We start from the raw sequence: 18,195 nt of genomic DNA on the forward strand, positions 1-18,195 counted from the left end.
GAAGAAAAATGTCAAAGCAGGCAAAGAGGATGGACACCTCATGTACAGAGGCACAAAGGTAAGAAGTGCAGGAACTTCTCTCAAGAAACAGTGTAAACCAGAAGAGAGAGGACCAGCATCTCTGCAGGACCCAACAGATATATCCTTCAAAGACACCAGTGAGATACAGACTTTCTGACATATAAAGTTAAGGTACACACCAGCACTAGACTAGAAATGCTAAAAGAGTCCTCTAATCAGAAGGAAATAATTCCAAATGGAAGTCTGGATCTGATAAAAGGAATGAAAGACATGATAAGTAAATGATTGTAAGAATACATAAACTAGGACTTCTGTTAGCAGAAGCCAACATTGATTCTCTCACTTTGCCTTAAAAATATAAAAAGTTCGTCACAAAATAGAATTTCCATCTAAATATTCTTTCAATGATATACCAAATATTAAATACAAAATTTTAATTAATTAATTGCAGTACTGGGGATTAAACCCAGAGGTTCTTTAACACTGAGTTACATCCTCAGCACTTCTTTTTATTTTTTATATTGGAACAAGATCTCACTGAGATGCCAGACTGACCTCTGACTTACTACCCTTCTTCCTCAGCCTCCCAGGTAGTTGGGCTTATAGGTGTGCCCCACAATGCCCAGCTAAATATCCAAAGTTAAATATCGACTGGATACACAAAACTAGGTAAAATACCCTCCTTTAATACAGTCTCAAACCAGGGTTAAAAAGTGGGACTTATTATAGTTTTAAGTTTTTATTTTATTTTCAATTGTGAAACACAAATTGTAGATATTTATGGGGTACAATGTGGGGTTTCCATGCATGCATATATTTGTTATGATCAAATCCCACAATTAACCTACCTTACCATGTAATTTCTGCCCTATGAAATCATTTAAAATTAACTTTTATCATTTTGAAACATATTATTAGCTAAGATCACCATACTATGCAATTGATCACCAAAATTTGTTCCTGCTGTAGAACTGAAACTTTGTATCTTTTGTCTAGTATCTCTGGCTTTCCAGTCCACCTCCATTCCTGTTAGACTCTGGAAGCCACACCTCATTCTACTTCTATGAGTTCCACCTTTTTTGAATTTATATAAAAGTGAGATCATGGGGTATTCATCATTTTTAAAACCTCACATACTATGAGCATTAGCATCAATTTTTCAAAACTGTCCTTATATTAAGGGTAAAAAAGTCAGTAAATCTTCATACTATATAATTTTGCTTTCACAGATCTGTAGTAGCTTAGATAACTGTCTGTCCTCTGAAATTAAAAAGCATCCTGACTGGGCACAGTGGCATATAACTCTTATTTCAATGGCTCAGGAGACTGAGGCAGGAGGATTGTGAGTTCAAAACCAGCCTCAGCAAGAGCAAGGCACTAAGCAACTCAGTGAGACCCTATGTCTAAATAAAATACAAAATAGGACTGGGGATGAGGTCGAGTGCCCCTAAATTCAATCCTCTGTAGCCCTCCCTGGAAAAAAAAATAATCCTGGAGTAAGCAGAAGTTACAGATGTTTATGGGCCAGCCAGCCAGGGAGCCTGGAATTGTAGTGGGTTTTTGGTGAAAATGAAACCTTGTGAGAAAAGTGACTCTAGAAATCTCTTCTGTGAGAACAGATTTGAATCACATTTACAATTTTGTTGATTATAGGAAAATTGAGAAACAAATATATAGGATAAAATCAGGTGCAAATGATACTGTTCCCAGGGCAGCAGCAGCTACTGTGTTACTTGGTTGCTTTCAGATTTAAGATGTTTGGAAAAGGTGCAAAATAGACCATTTACTTTTATCTGAAGCCCAAAACTGTCCAAACCTTTTAGACAAAAATAAATAGACTTAACCTGAAGGGAAAATGGAAATTTGTTTTTAAGAAAGTTACCAATAATTTTTTAAAGTAGAAATTTATCATGTTTATGTAAAAATAAATTAAGAAAATGATATTATAAATGCTCAATAATAGAATCAATAACTCAGACTTAACTGACAAATATAGAAAAACAAGCAGATATACTTTCGTTTCAGCAGCACATGGATATTTCTCTAAAACAGTTCATATAATATGCCACAAAGCAACTCTTAGAACAAATATTTAAAAATAGAGATACAACTCTGTATCAGATCATAATAAAATGAAAGTAGAAATTAATGATAAAATAAAATATAGAAGCTACTCCAACACCTGGAGAATAAATAATATGCTACTGAATGAACAATGGGTTGCAAAAGACATCAAGGAGGAGATTAAAAAATTCTTAGAGGTGAATGAGAACACTGCTAGAACTGATACAACATATCAAAATCTCTGGGACACTATGAAGGCAGTCCTAAGAGGAAGGTTCATTGCATGGAGTTCATTTCTAAAAAGAAGAAAAATTCGGGCTGGAGATGTGTGTGGCTCAAGCGGTAACGCACTTGCCTGGCATGTGCGGGGTGCTGGGTTAGATCCTCAGCACCACATAAAATAAAATAAAGATGTTGTGTCCACCAAAAACTGAAAAATGGATATTAAAACATTCTCTTTCTTTCTCTCTCTTCTCTATCTCTCTTTAAAAAAAAAAAAGAAGAAAAATTCAACAAATAAATAACCTAACATTACATCTCAAAGCCCAGAAAAAGAAGAAAAAATCAACACCCAAAGCAGTAGAAGACAGGAAATAATTCAAATCAGAGCTGAAATCAATGAAATTGAAACAAAAGAAGCAATTAAAAAATGGACAAAACAAAAAGTTGGTTCTTTGAAAAAAATGAATGAAATTGACAAACCCTTAGCCATGCTAATGAAGAGAAGGAGAGAGAAAACTCAAATTACTAACAGAAGTGATGAGAAAGGAAATATCTACAGTAATACAGAAGATAATTAGAAATTATTTTGAAAACTTGTACTCCAATAAAATAGAAAATATCCAAAGCATGGACAAATTTCTAGAGTCATATGATTTTCCCAAATTGAATCAGGATGATATAAACAAGTTAAACGGATCAATTTCAAGCAATGAACTAGAACATGCCATCCAGTTGATAATTGTTGGGAGCAGTGAATGGATCATTGCTTTGAATTGCCCAAAGACAGAGTCAACAACTCTTTTGGGAATTTCTCTGTGGGAAGCTGCTAATCCAAGTGCTAGTGTCCCTCACAGAGAATTTCATACTGTCAGATGTCCTTCAGGCTCTTGTCCTGCTTATGTCCGATATTTTAATTCCATAGTAGCCACTGTTTAAGAGAAACAGGAAGAAGGAGCAAGAAGAAGTCAGGTTAAGGTGTTCATGTGTGTGTCAGGGGAGAAACAGTGGGAAATTGATGACAAAATTAATGAAACAAGAGAAAATTATTATTCACAAGTCCCACAGAGGTTAGCAGCATCTATAGGAGGTGAAAAGCAAGTCTAGGGGAAGCACAAATCCCAACCACTGGACTGTGGAGCAATAAAGAGAGGACATGTAGGACTATGCTTTTGTTAAAGTCAATGGGCTTTTTTCCTTAGGTTTTCAGGCAGTGGGTGAGAAAAAACTGAGATGAGAATGGAATAGTTACTGGTTTTATCATAGTCAGCAGCTTTGGGGTGGCTTGGGGCAGGAAGATGAGGAGCAAGAAGGATACATCACCACCAGGCACTGGTGATAGCACATGATTGGATTTCAATTTATATCAGAGTTAAAAGTGAATGTCAAGTCCATAACTTCATTAGTCAAACTTAGGAAAGGAAGGAATAAACACTATAAAACATATCTGAAAATGGCAAAATATTATTTTAAAATGCCATTCCTAAATTACTGGAAATGATTTAAATCATTTCCGTGCATGGACAAAAATGTTCTGAGCACAATGACAACTTTTGGGACTCACCTATGCCTCCTGAGTGCAAAATGGAGTATAGACATGATATTCGATTCGGGTCCCTTCCCATTCATATATTCTAGTACTTTAAGATTGTGGCCATCATGTAATTGAGGTTCAGATCACAGTGAAGGAGCCAATAATGACATGGTTAATACTGGGCATTCATTTTCTGCCTGTGGAGAGGCCTGTTGATTTTGCCTCAGGGATACTCCAGCCCAGGAGAATACCCTGTTAGAAATCCATGTAGGTGAGAATGCTTGCCTTAGAGATCTGTACCTTCATCAGGTAGAACAAGTCTCAAGGGGATGCAGCGTCACAGCTCCTCAATGGCCATGCTCTTATAGCCCAGGTCTGGCATCCAGAACAGAGCACATACTCTGATGTACCTCTTAAGAAAGATGGACCAAAACATTCTGCTTTCATCTAAAAATGGTCAACTGGAATTTGAAAGAAAGATAAAATGAATTATTGAAGGCTATACTTGGCTAACACCTTAACAATTGTTCTTAATTGGAGAGAGGTAAATCCCTTGGTGACCAAAAAGGTTATTTCCTTATTAGGCTCAGAGAATTGTAAAACTTCTGTGTTAAACCTTTGCTTTAAACCTTTCTTGGAAAGCAGTAAAAATCCTAGTTTTATGAATTTGACCAAGATTGAATAGGGAGATGATTTTTCCCCTACTCCCCAAGTATCTTTCCTCCACAGTTACAAGAATCAAGCTGAAAAATTTCACCTGTTTCTTGGATTCTTTGAAGATGTTTACTTCATGTGAATGAAACTTCAAAGTGATATCACAGAATTTCAGTCTCCACTTCTGAACATCTGGTAAAACTTTGCGCTAACACCAATCTTATTTGGTTAAGTATTTAATATTTAGATTTAGCCATTTGTATAGAATTATAGCATAAAAATCACTTGCAAGGTATGATTAATTGAATTGATTTTATATTAACTTTATTTTGGTACAAATATATCTATTACTTTAAAAGTATTTCAGTTGTTCAAACTCAATACTTGTTTGTTTCATCTGTGAATGTTATTTATTCTCTGAATAAGGAACTTGAAGAACTTCAGTTTATATTTTTGTTTAATGTTGTGTTAGATTGGGTTATTAGTATATTACAATTATATATGATTGTGGAGTTTTTTGACATGTTTATAAATGCATATAACATGATTTGTCCATTTAAATATCAAGTTCTTTCTTCTCCTTTCTCTCCTTCTTCCCCAACCTCCTTCCACTAATTTACTAATTTTTTCTTCTGTTAATATATATATTTTAATTGATGCATTATAGTTGTGCTTATAAGTGGAATTATGACATGTTCCTACATGATGTAGCAGTTTGATTAATTTCATTCTGCAGTTCCTGTCCTTTCTCACCCTCCTCCCTACCTCTTGATCCCTCTTTTTCTACTGCACTGTTCTCCTTTCTACTTTCAAAAGCTCCTCTTTCTTTTAATTTTCTTATTTCTCTGTATCTTCCATGCATGAGAGAAACTATTCATCTCTTGACTTCCTGAGTCTGGCTTATTTCACTTGGCATGATATTCTCCAGTTCCATCAATTTACCAGCAAAAGACGGCATTTCATTCTTCTTCATGGCTAAGACTCCATTATGTATCTACACCACATTTTCTTTAACTATTTGTTGAATGCACATGCCTCTAAGAGAAAAAAATAAAATTAAAATAGGTAAATAAAATGTAGGATTTCAAAAAAATGGCTCACAGGCAGCAAGAAAAGAATACTTACCTGAAAATGGTTACTAAGAGATTCTTTTATGCATTTTTTTCTATTTTACTTTAATTTTTCCTTTTTTATTTCTCCCTCCCTTCACACATCCCTTCTTTTTTCTCCCTTTCCCTACATATTTGTTTCTCCTATTCTCTTTCCATTTTCCCCCATCTTTCTCTTTCCTTTATACAGGCCCACAGAGTGATTTCTCTCCCTCTTCCATACCAGTTGTCTCTAATTGCTGACCAAGAAAATAAAATGCATTATTTTCCTTAAAACTTAATTATATATTAAGTACTAAGTTAGATTGATGGTTTCAATTTAGTAATCATTTTTTAATATTTCCCTATGTGTCAAAACATAGCTTCCACATTTAGTCATGTCTCTACCAATAAGAATGGCTGCAGGAATGGTGACAATGGTGGTGTTGGTGCCAAGGAGGTGACAGATATTATGACAGTGGCATTGATTTGAATTTACTAATTCATCCTCTTAACAAAAGAAATGAGCCACATCCAACAAGTTTTTTACTATGCTACCTGATGATGTTAATGCCTAGGCAAAGTGAGGGAAGACAACTGGCAAAAAGGAAATTAGTTACAGTCTTCCCCGTACTCACCAGAACAACATTTTACAGAACAGCTCCTTACTGATGCACTGTGCAGGAAAAGATCACAGAGTCAGCTGATGGTCTCAGCACTGAACAGAAAGACCCAGGTACTGTTTATTACTTTGGCTTGGGCTCAGGTATGTCTAGAAATATAAATGTTAAAAGACAACAGCAAGTTAAAGGTATCACTGGACCTGCTTGAAAAAGAAATAGCAACTAAACTCTGATAAGTGTGAGAAAGTCAGTCTCTCTCCAGTTGCTGCTTTAGAAATCCATACAATAAAAATATGTACTTCATAAGGCTGTTTGTGATAATTAAGAAACAGCTCTTTGCATAGTGCCCATAATTAGTTATCAATATAAGCATTGTAACTATGGTGTATTACTCACACTGCTGCAGACACTGAGACACAGACAGGTGGCCATGACAAAGCTGGTTCATAACCTGGCTGGAAGACAGAGCTGGTTTGCTGTGTCTGGATCCAGTAACATTCCCTGAGAAAAGGAAGCCATGGGTGGAAAGAAACAGGATATGGGTCTGGCAGAAACATGTGGGACTGGCATTGGGGTAAAGCAGAGAGCACAGTAAGTCCAGTAGATAAGGAAGACCAGGACAGACAGCAGAAGTCTCATGTCAGGTGGAAAGTTGAATATTGTTGTGTGTCTAGAGTGAGTTGCTCTAAGCACCAAGCCTTATGGAAACAATGTGTGGATATTACCTAGAGCCTTGACCTTCGAAAAGTTATAAACATGAATGAACCACCCCCTAAGGAAATTTAAACTAGAGGCCTAAGCAATCACTGTGAAAAAAGAACTGAGTGTTTATGTTTGAAGAGAACAGAGTCACTTCTGCTGCTGCTTCTCCTGTGGGCTATCCTTACACTGCAGATGAGGCAACCAAGGCTCAGAGATGCCAGCAGGATGACCATGGGACAGACTATACTAAGAAGGTATCTTTCAATATAATCCACTTTTCATTTCTGAATCCTGAACCAATGATCTTTAAATTTACAAAGGTTTTTGCAATAAAGGCCTTAGCAAGGAGGGAGAGGATTTTGTAAAGCAGGACACTTCCAGTCCCCTGTGAATGCTCTGTGCTTTGTGTAATGGTTGGAGAAGAGGCAGATTATAGCATACCAACAGTGGCCTCATTCATGAAATGATATAATCTAAATTTTTTAAAGCTACAATATTTGTAAAATCCCTTCAATGGGTCAGCCAGTGTCTCCTCCAAAATACCTGGCAAGGCAAGCCATGTTTCCACTGTAGCTTTTCCTCTTGGTTGTAGTAGCAATCTTTCTTAAGTACCACACTATGTATTTTTCTCTTCTCTGATCATTGAATATAATAGGTAAAAATTTGATCTGTGTGATACAAACACTGCCTCCACAAAATGCTAATCATAAAATTATAACATAGCTTTCCAAGGTTTCAGTGTCTCATTCCCATGGGAAGAGTAAGGGTTCCTACCTCATGTGGCATCATCTGGTTTACATGAGGTCATACATGGAACAGTGCCCAACAAGATAATCAACCTGAAAACTAATGTTTCTAGTTCTCATTATTATGCTCAAAAATCTTTTGCTGCATTTAAAGGACAGAGAAACTGTTGGGCTAAATTTTCATCATTGAACAACATATTAATTGGGGATTATATAATCACCAGTTTTAAGCATATATGATCACTTAAATTTTAGAAGTAAAACACAAAATTATAAAAGCATTACCATATTTGTTTTAGTCTGATTTTTAGTAGCTATGACGAAAAGACCAGATAAGAACAATTAGAGGAGTACAAGTTTATTTGGAGTCTAATAATTTCAGTAATCTCAGTTCAGAGATGGTTGACTTCATTCTTTCGGGGCCCAAAATGAGGTAGAACATCATGGCAGAAAAATATGGTTAAAGAAAGTGGATCAGGACATGACCACCAGGAAGCAGAGAGAGAGAAATAGGGGTATGTCGCGACCCCTTGCCGGCAAGGGAAAACACGACACAGGATTCTTCTTTCAGCAGTTTATTCAGGCCTTGATTCAAGTATCATCTTCTAGCGACCCCCCCGCCGAGCGCCCAAGCATAGCCTAATAAAGCCTCCCACATACCAATCTTAAGCTGCCACGTGGATCTTTCTCATAGGGTGGTCAGGGATTGCGTGCCAACTCTCCATAAAAGGAGTTGTTTACCTCAGGCCTCAGTGGAAGCCGGCGCCATCTTCTAATGGCGGCCACGATCTATAACAATGGCTTACCACAGGGGTAGGTCAATGCAGACCAAAACCAAAATAAAACCACAAAGGCATGACCCCAGAAACCCACCTCCTCCAGCCACACTCGACTTGCCTAGTTACAACTCAGTTAATCCCTATCAGGGGATTAATGCATCCATTAGGTCAGAACTCTCATAACCCAATCACTTCACCTTTGGGGGTACACCTCATATCTGAACCATGACAATATGTTTTTGAAAAAGAGCACAGGAAGAATAATTAAAATCATTGTCTTTATTTGAAAGATAAAGATAATCATAGCATAACTATAGTGCTTGGAATGAGGTAGGTGTCCAAAACTATTGGCTAATAATAATAAAAATCCTTAAGTTAGAAGAAGGAGGAAGAGAAACCAATTAAACACAGAAGGACAATTTGAAAACAGAAAAGACATGAGGGAAACTTTCACTAATAAAGTATGCATTTATAAATTTTATATTTAGCACATTTTCCTAAAAGTCAAATGCTTGGTTGGTGAATAAATGAATTTTTTAAGAAAGACAACAGGTTCCTAGGGTCCTAGAAATACAGGAAGTCAACAAATCATGAACTACAAATCATATGTTGCTTTTTTGTAGGTGTCCCAACTTTCAACAGAAGCTCACACACACACCAGATAGATGGGAAATCAGAACAATGTGACAGAGTTCATCCTTTTGGGTCTTACAGAGAACCCGGAGCTGAGGAAAATATTCTCTGCTGTATTCCTAATCATGTATGTGATCATTGTGCTGGGAAATCTACTCATTATGGTGACCATGATTACAAGTCAGAGTCTGAGATCACCTATGTACTTTTTTCTCACCTTCCTGTCCCTTCTGGATGTCACCTACTCTTCTGTTATTGCCCCCAAGTTAATTGTGGACTCCCTCTCTGAGAGCACCACCATCTCCCTTGAAGGATGCATGACCCAGCTCTTTGCAGAGCATTTCTTTGGCAGTGTGGGAATCATCCTGCTCACCGTGATGGCCTGTGACCGCTACGTGGCCATCTGTAAGCCCCTGCACTACACCAACATCATGAGTCCTCGAGTGTGCTGCCTGCTGGTGGGAGGGGCCTGGCTCGGCGGGTCCATGCACGCCACCATACAGCTTTTCTTCATGTATCAAATACCCTTCTGTGACCCCAATGTCATCGATCACTTTGTATGTGATTTGTTTCAGTTACTGACAATTGCCTGCATGGACACCCACACTCTGGGTCTCTTAGTCATCCTCAACAGTGGGGTGATGTGCATGGCCATCTTCCTCATCCTAATCGCCTCATACATAGCCATCCTATGTTCTCTAAAGTCCTACAGCTCCCAAGGGAGACACAAAGCCCTCTCCACCTGTGGCTCCCACCTCGCAGTGGTTGTGCTGTTCTTTGTGCCGTGTATTTTCTTATATGTGAGGCCTGTGGCTGTTTACCCCATAGACAAGGCGATGGCTGTGTCTGACTCCATCATCACCCCCATGCTGAATCCCTTGATCTACACACTGAGGAACGCAGAGGTGAAAAATGCCATGAAGAAACTTTGGATGAAGCAAGGGAGTTTGGTTGGCAGTTAGCTGTCACGCTAAGAACTTCAGCTGTTCCCCATAAGAGTTAGTTGTTCTTTCAGAAATGGTGTGAGAACTAAAGCTGTCCATTCTCCACTGCAACCCACAGGGAGCTTTTAAATTTGAGTTTTTAAAGAAAACTGTGTGAATTTATCGTGTGAGCTAAACAGAGTTTTTGATGCCCTCTTGCTTGATATCCTTCTCTGCTCCCCATCACTTAGAATCCCCTCACCCTGCCCTGGAATGCTGACTCCTCTTGCTACTGCTTTGACCTCTCCAAGCACATCATGAGCCCTCTCCTCCCTCAAACAGCTAGGCAACCCTTACTCTCCTCAGGGCCTTTGCTTTTCTCTGTCTGAAAACGCACTCTCAGCCTCCTCAGGTTGTGCTTTCTCTCTGACTTCTGTCCCCACCTAAGAGATCAAGCACTACCTTCCTTGAGAAACCTTCCCCATGGTTCAGCTCAAGGAGGCTCCACTCCTGCCCAGTACCTTTAATTCCTCAGTAACTATGATCAAAAGTAAAAATTCTTTGTACAGTAACCAGATGACTTTCACTACATTCTACTCTCCCTCGTAGTCCCTGCTGGATGTTCATGAAAGAAGGACTTTGGGTTATTTATGTTTGGCTCCCTACTAAGTTTTGTTTTTGCTTTGTTTTGGTTTTCCATCAGGAATTGAACCCAGTGGTGCTTAACCACTGAGCCACATCCCCAGCTCTTTTGAACATGTTTTTATTTTTTAGACAGGCCTCACTAAATTGCTGAGGGCCTTGCTAAATTGCTGAGGATGATTTTAACTTGCAATCCTCCTGCCTCAACCTTCAAAGCTGCTAGGATTGTAGTTATGTGCCCCTGTGATCAACCTTACTAACTTTGTATTTTTTTGTGTGTGTGTGTGGGGGGGGGGGCGGTACTGGGAATTGAACTCAGGGGCACTTGACCTCTGAGTTATATCCCCAGCCTATTTTGTATTTGTATCTATTTTATTTAGAGATAGGGTCTCACTGAGTGACTTAGTGCATCACCATTGCTGAGACTGGCTTTGAATTTGCCATCCTCATGCCTTAGCCTCCTGAGCCACTTGGATTACAGGCATGTACCACTTCATCTGGCACCTAGTAGATTTGTAATAGCTGTCTGATAAATGCTTTTAGAAGACAAGAGCCATTAAAAAAAGTGAATATAGTTAGGGGAAAAAAATAAGATAATGAATAAGTAACTAAAAAATAAACAGAGAGACCTTTATGGACGTAGAAGGCTATTTTGGAGGCTACTTCATATTGAGTAGTCTGAGAATGATTCTATTAGCAGGCTCACCTAATTTCTATTGAGATTTCGTTAGGACAAGCAATTATAGTTTGATAATAGGATCCTATAGTAAGTAAAACTTACAAATATAAAAAAAGAAATGTAAAAGTAAAGCTAATGTTACATTATTATATTGATATTTATAAAGTTATTATTTCTTCCACACAAATATAAATTTAAGAACTTCACTTTAAGATCCTTTTTAATATTCACATCATATTATTATAATAACATAAAACCACCTTAATATTTTCATAAAAAACAAAATAATCATGTTATTATGGATTTTTTTCTTTACTGTTCATAAGCAGAAAACATAAAGAAAATGAAGTTGTGATAGGTACCATACTATGAAGTATTCCAGAGGGTATTCTGAAGTTTGCTCTGCAATTAAAAATTAAGAGAAAAATAGAAATTTGCTACAATATCTGTTCACAACTTGGAAAGGTATTGTTCAAGTCTTCTATAGCACAGAAGAGCTACCTGTGTCCTGGAAGAATGTTTTAACTTTGGGTCATTTTAAAGCAGTAACAATAGTCTTCATTCTCTTTGGGGCTTCAAGAAGGGCTGAACTTAAGTGTATTGGCACCACGGAGTCTACATCTGTGACCTCTTCTCTCTGTTCTCTACATGGATCATTTCATTCAATCCATTGGTCTTTTATATTTCCTTGGAAATGCCCTGGCAGTTCCTCTGCCAAATCAGATCTTTCCCCCTCTGGAATCTTCATCCTACTAATCTTCACATGGCTGTCTCCTTTTGACTATTTTTGTCAATGACTGGTTCTCATCATTACTATTAAACTGACTCACTTTAAACAGCTAGAGTTTGCTGTGTGAAACGCCAAATCCCTTTTTTCCTGTGGTGAAATTGAGAAAGTGTTTTGATATCATAGACAAGCCTGGAGGCAAGTGTTGTCATTCCTTAGCCCTGTTCTGCTTCTTCAGGTCCTAACCTTCTACCTTACAAGGTGATGTTCTCCGCTGACCCACAGGTTGGAGTAAGGGGACAAGATTGGTGGTTGCATGTGCCTCAGTATGCCCTGAATGATTGCCACCCTCTTGAGTCTACAGGCCCCCTATCACCTAGCTATTTGAAGTGACTGATGCTGAAATTACTTCTAAATTATACTTTTCTTTTATCTGTTCACATTCTAGTGATGATACTTTCCAGAATCCTGAGGGTTTTTTTTGTTGTTGTTGTTGTTGTTGGTGGTTTTTGTTTTTTGTTTTGTTTTGTTTTGTTTTGTTTTTGGTTTTTTTGGTTTTTGTTGTTGTTGTTTTGTTTTTTGTTTTTGTTTTAAGAAGCCTCAATACTGAATGTAGAAATAGGGAACTAAAAAAATGGCCCTTTTCACTATGAAGATCACAAAGGGACTTTACAGGAGCTGTCTTAGATAGTTTATGAGATCACTTTGACTTCTTCCTCTAACCCAATTGGTTTTCAAACATTGTTTCTATCTACTCACTCCTCTGCTTTCCTCTTTACCCTTTTCTAAAATTACTCCTTGTTCAATTTGCTTTAAATTTTTCTGTTTTCAGATAAGTTTAAGTGTACAAACCTTTGTCTCTAAAATGTACCTTTACAGTGCAGGCAAAGCAATGTTTATTGCATTAAAATTATGTTCTGCCCCTTTTTCAATGAAATTTCCTCAAATTTCACTGTTAAGAAAGGCAAGTCATTCATGAATCAACATCTCCCATGTTTTAATATGTTAAATTTTAAAGTTTGACTAGAGATCATGAATATGAAATTACAGGGTGCATCCAGATCACACTGCCTATTTCCTTACCAGAGGGCCTTATAAAGGTATGAATTTGCAAAACTAGGAAAAGAATATAAACCCTTGGTCAATGTATTAAGTGGGAAAATGATTTCTGAAAATAGCTTTGGGGAGATGTGCCTGTCACTCACTTTTATTTATGTGTGTGTGTGTGTGTGTGTGTATCTGCTCATTTGTGTATTGATCTGAGAGCTTAGAACCTTCCCAATTGCTGGTCCCAGGAGATCAGAAACATCTAGGCAGAAACAGTCAATGCCCGACCAAAAAACAAAAACAAAACAAAACAACAACAACAAAAAACAAAACAAAACAGTGAGGGTTGCTGGTGATATCAACCTACATTAACAGTGTTTCTATGTTGATAGGATTTCTCAGTGTAAGAGATTCATTGTCTGCCAAAGCAGATATAGGAGGTGTTATAGGAACCAGGTCCCAAAGCATCATGATGAAGTCCACACCATTTTAAAGGCCTAAGGAGGAGTCACGAGGAACCAAAATGAATAGATATTTTCATTCTACATCAAGGAAACTACAATCAAAATGCCAAGGGGGATATTTTGAAAAGACTTTCAAAATATCCCAAAAGAGAAAGGAAAAAAAAAGAATTTTAACATCTGGCACATCCATAGACAAGTGAGTCAGCTTATTAAAATACCAAGACACATAAGACTTTTCTCCTTCCTGAATAATTATCCCTTCTTTGAACAAACTTTAGACTTCTCTATTCAGTTTTCGTATTTAGTGTTCTCAGATCTCAACTGAAGGTAGAGAGTGAAGGAACTTTTAAAACTTTAAAAATAACATACATTGGGCATTTTAACTTATTTTTTTTTAAATTTTTGTGTCTTTTTTATTTTTAATGGACATAATAATTCTATGGCATTACATGTGGTACAAAGTGATACTTCAATATATGTAATGATCAGAACATTGCAACATATACATGTAACACTTAAACATTTATTATTAAAAATGAATAAAATCCTATTAGCTATTCTGAAGTAGGCAATTAGTTGTTGTAAATCATAGGTACCCTATTGTGCTGTGGGGGAGGGTGGATGGATAGAAGATGGTTCACAGATGCAGGGATACATTTGGATTGGATTTAAATTTCTGTTAGAGGCCTTATTCAACACCTATGGAAATTGGGGCTCTATGCTATATAATAGCAATGAGAAAATTCATGAAACTGTATGAATTTTCATTCAGGCACTGACATAAATTCTTTCATACTATGTTGTTTAATGCATCAGAGAGACACAAGAAATTAATATTATTTTTTATTGTGTCCTGCTTTTGTAAAATGTAGTTACATTTAAATGTAACAGTCACAGGACTAGATTCAGTTGTTTAAAAACAGAATTGGAAGACTAAAATTATACAAATTATGAATATTCATCAGGAAAGGGTATAAACAAATTAGCCACTTTTGCGTATGGGACTGAGAACTCTGACAGATATCCTCTTTGGGATGTCAAAATCTTCTCTGTCACCACTTGCCTATGTCAGAGTTATTGGGAGTCTTTGTGGAACACAATGAATTTTCATGTTCAGTTGACAGAAGAGCCCATATACATACAAAGTATATCATGTTCTTTGTTCATTAGCCAAAGTCACTTACAGTGGTGCTTCAGTGTACCACTAGGGTTGGGCTCTTATGCTCAGGTACAGAAATAAGATAACAATATTTCATTGTGAGATTATAATGCGGAGTGGGGGTGAATGTGCATTATACACACAGATTAGGTAATTTTCAAAATGAAAAAAAACTTCAAAACGAAAAGTGTTTAAAACACTTTTATATAAAGCTAAAAGTTCAAAGGTGAGAAACATTAGACTGGACCTTTATTCCAAGAATATCTGAATTTAAATATTTAAGGACCTATTAAGAGAGAGGAAAAAAAATATGTGTCTTTACTCATATCTGGCACCTAAAATAAGCACAATAGCTGACAAGCTAAGGTACTCAAGGTCAATGTTATAGGCATATCCTGAAACTCCATCTCTTCCAGTACATTTTCATATAGTCCAATGTGATTAACAAAATATAAGTACTATAAAGGTCTTTCTTTCCATCTGGGGAAAATCAACATTTTTCTTTTACCTTCTCACTCTTCTACACATATATCTTCCTGCTCCCATGGTATCTTCCAGATGCCAAGCCCTCTCAGGGACTCCTCTCTCTCTTTTGTGAAGAGCAATGTGAAAGATGCCCCCAGCCCAGGAGACAGGATGGTTGATGTGGCCTATCTCATTCAAATAGTGAGCTCCTCCTCCCTCTCCTTTCACAGAACTCTTAGATGCTTTCCAGGCAGGGCCTAGGTTTCCATTGGACTTTCATGTTTTTATAGGAGTTTGCGCATGTATCACTGTACACATCCTCAGTGAAACAGGCAGATTTCTAGAAGCATTCTTTCTAATCCTTTGGTTGGCAAGACAATAACTTTAGTTCTGTCCAGTTTCTTATGGAGTGCTCTTATGACCATATTCAAATGGACTACAATAAATCTGGGGAAAAGTGTTAGTATAGACAAATGTACATCATGATCATTCTGTGATTAGTCAGGTATAATACACATATTCCAGAGGATGGGATGAGATCATGATTTTTATATACACACACATATGCAGAGATCTTGATTACTTATCATTAGTATTTTATGTTTCTAGTCCATCCATAAAAAACAAACCATTCAGAGAGTGTACATTAGGATCCTCATATATCATTTATCAATTTAAAGTTATACTTTGCTACACCATAATTTTTTCATGGCATTTTTCACTTCTGCATTCCTTAGGGTATAGATCAATGGATTCAGTAATGGTGTCCCAATTGTATAAAACACAGCCACCATCTTGTCTATTGGAAAGGTGGTGGGAGGACGAGTGTATATAAATATACATGGACCAAAAAATATGACCACAACAATACAGTGGGAGGTGCATGTGGAAAGAGCTTTCCATCTTCCTTCTGCACTGTGGTTTCTCAGAGAGTACAGGATGACAACATAGGAGATAAGTAAGATTGTGAAACTCACCATGCATATGACCCCACTGTTAGAAACAACTAGCAAATTTATCACATAAGTGTCCATGCAGGCAAGTTTCAACAAGGGCTGCAAATCACAGAAATAGTGATCAATCACATTGGGGCCACAGAAGGGCAATCTCAAAGCCAGGAAAATCTGTGCTGAGGAATGAATGCAAGATCCCACCCAGGCCAGAATCACCAACACACCACAGACACGCTGACTCATGATGGTTGTGTATCTTAAGGGCTTACAAATGGCTACATAGCGATCAAAGGCCATGAGGATGAGCACAAATATCTCCATGCAGCCAAAGAAATGGGCTGCAAAAACTTGAGTCATGCACTCATTGTAGGAAATGGTCTTCTTCTGAGATAGGGCATCCACAATCAGTCTGGGGGCTGTGGTTGTAGAGAAGCAAGCATCTGCAAAAGACAGGTAGAAAAGGAAATAGAACATGGGACTCCCAAGCATCTGGCTTGTTTTAATGGTCACCACAATGAGAAAGTTCCCCAGCAGAGTCATGAGGTAAAGAATCAAGAAGACCCCAAATATTGCCTTCTGCTTTCCAGGGTCTTGTGTCAACCCAAACAGAATGAATTCAGTCACGCTGCCGTTATGCATCACCCTGTCAGTGCCAGCATGCAGTTGACAAATGTTTAACCTGCATAGAGAAGAAAATAACTTACATCTTTAAAAGATCAGTGTGCTGATCTACAAATTCTTCAGTTCCAGCATGCGCTGTTACCTCCATTTCATTTGTAGTGAGACAAAATCCCTTGGCATCATTTAAGATTGTGATGCTCTTGACTCTTCTAGATTTCTCTGTTGACTCAGAAACTCACTGGGTTGAATCAAGTTTTTTGCATTTGGGAAATAAAAGATACATGTCCTTCAAATATGTTTATTCTTACCTAGATAGATAATTGTAGAATTTGTTCTTTCCTTGGATGTGTGGTTGTTTTGAAACTCAGCCTTCCTATATCAAAAATGGAATTCTAATACTTGCCATAACTTATTCTGAACTTTCAGAATTAAAATAGGTTTTATAACTACATACCTAAACACATTTGCACAGATCTTTAATGTATCGTCATTTTATCTATGAATTTTTGAATCTTAAAACACTATTACATATGAATTATTAATACTGGAGAATTCTACCCAATAAATTTCTTCTCAGTTAATTTCACTCATTTTAGTTTCCATATTATGTTCTACCCCTTTAATATCTTGGATTAAATAAGTTCTCCAAAAATCTATTTTCACTACCTCTCAGTAATGCACTTTGGTTTAAGAAATCAGTTCACTGATCTTCATAATTTTATGAGTAATAAAATTATTTAATCTTAGATAATAACTCAAAGGGGCATAGTAGAAAGAAACTTTCTTGATTGTACATTTAAAAATTATTTCATTAGAATTTTGAGTTTTTTCTGCCTCTAATTTTGACCTAGTATAAGTTTTCTCATATGTCTATAATCTTGGAAATGCTTTATAAAAATCATATATGCCCCTTTTACATGAACATACTTAATTCCCTAGGATATTATTTTTTAAAAAAACATTAGTTTTAAAACTTGTCCATAATTTCAACATAAAATTTTACATTTTTACTATTCCAAGTGCTTGTTAATTACATGATTATGTGGCTCATTAACTATATGATTAAAATAATCATATGATGTCACTTTATATTATGATTTTGATTCAGAATCATAATCACTATTCCTGTGATAGCTTAATTTTCCATTTTACAGTGTGATAATGTCAAAATTTTTGAAAAATATTACTTTGACTTTGTTGGAAAAGTAATGATGGTATATTTCCAAGTGCAATATTATTGCACAAATGCTAGTGAAAAGTATTGTTATTACTACTTATTATAAACTCTGCTTTCAAAATTTTGTGTTACTGTACTCACTATACATTTACTATAGAATAAACCATATTGTGATGAAATATTCAAAGGAAACAGAGGGATTTGAGAAAAAAAAATAAAATCTTGCTGGGAATGATGGTTAACACTTGTAATTCCAGTGAGTCATGAGACTGAGG

General features: G+C 36.8%; 2 protein-coding genes across 2 annotated transcripts; one reads left to right on the plus strand and one right to left on the minus strand.

Annotated features, from left to right (window-relative positions):
- The first annotated feature begins 9,095 nt into the window (after positions 1-9,095).
- Positions 9,096-10,025, plus strand: LOC114093566 (olfactory receptor 4C6). Its single transcript, XM_027936349.2, has one exon. It carries the CDS (start codon positions 9,096-9,098, stop codon positions 10,023-10,025), a length of 930 nt encoding a protein of 309 aa, XP_027792150.2.
- Positions 10,026-15,849: 5,824 nt separating this feature from the next.
- LOC114093769 (olfactory receptor 4C11-like) lies at positions 15,850-16,761 on the minus strand. The gene has a single exon (XM_071617077.1). The coding sequence runs from the start codon at positions 16,759-16,761 to the stop codon at positions 15,850-15,852; it is 912 nt and encodes a 303-aa protein (XP_071473178.1).
- Between the last annotated feature and the right edge of the window lie 1,434 nt (positions 16,762-18,195).

Source organism: Marmota flaviventris, chromosome 9, assembly GCF_047511675.1.
Source record: "Marmota flaviventris isolate mMarFla1 chromosome 9, mMarFla1.hap1, whole genome shotgun sequence".
Taxonomy (NCBI): domain Eukaryota; kingdom Metazoa; phylum Chordata; class Mammalia; order Rodentia; family Sciuridae; genus Marmota; species Marmota flaviventris.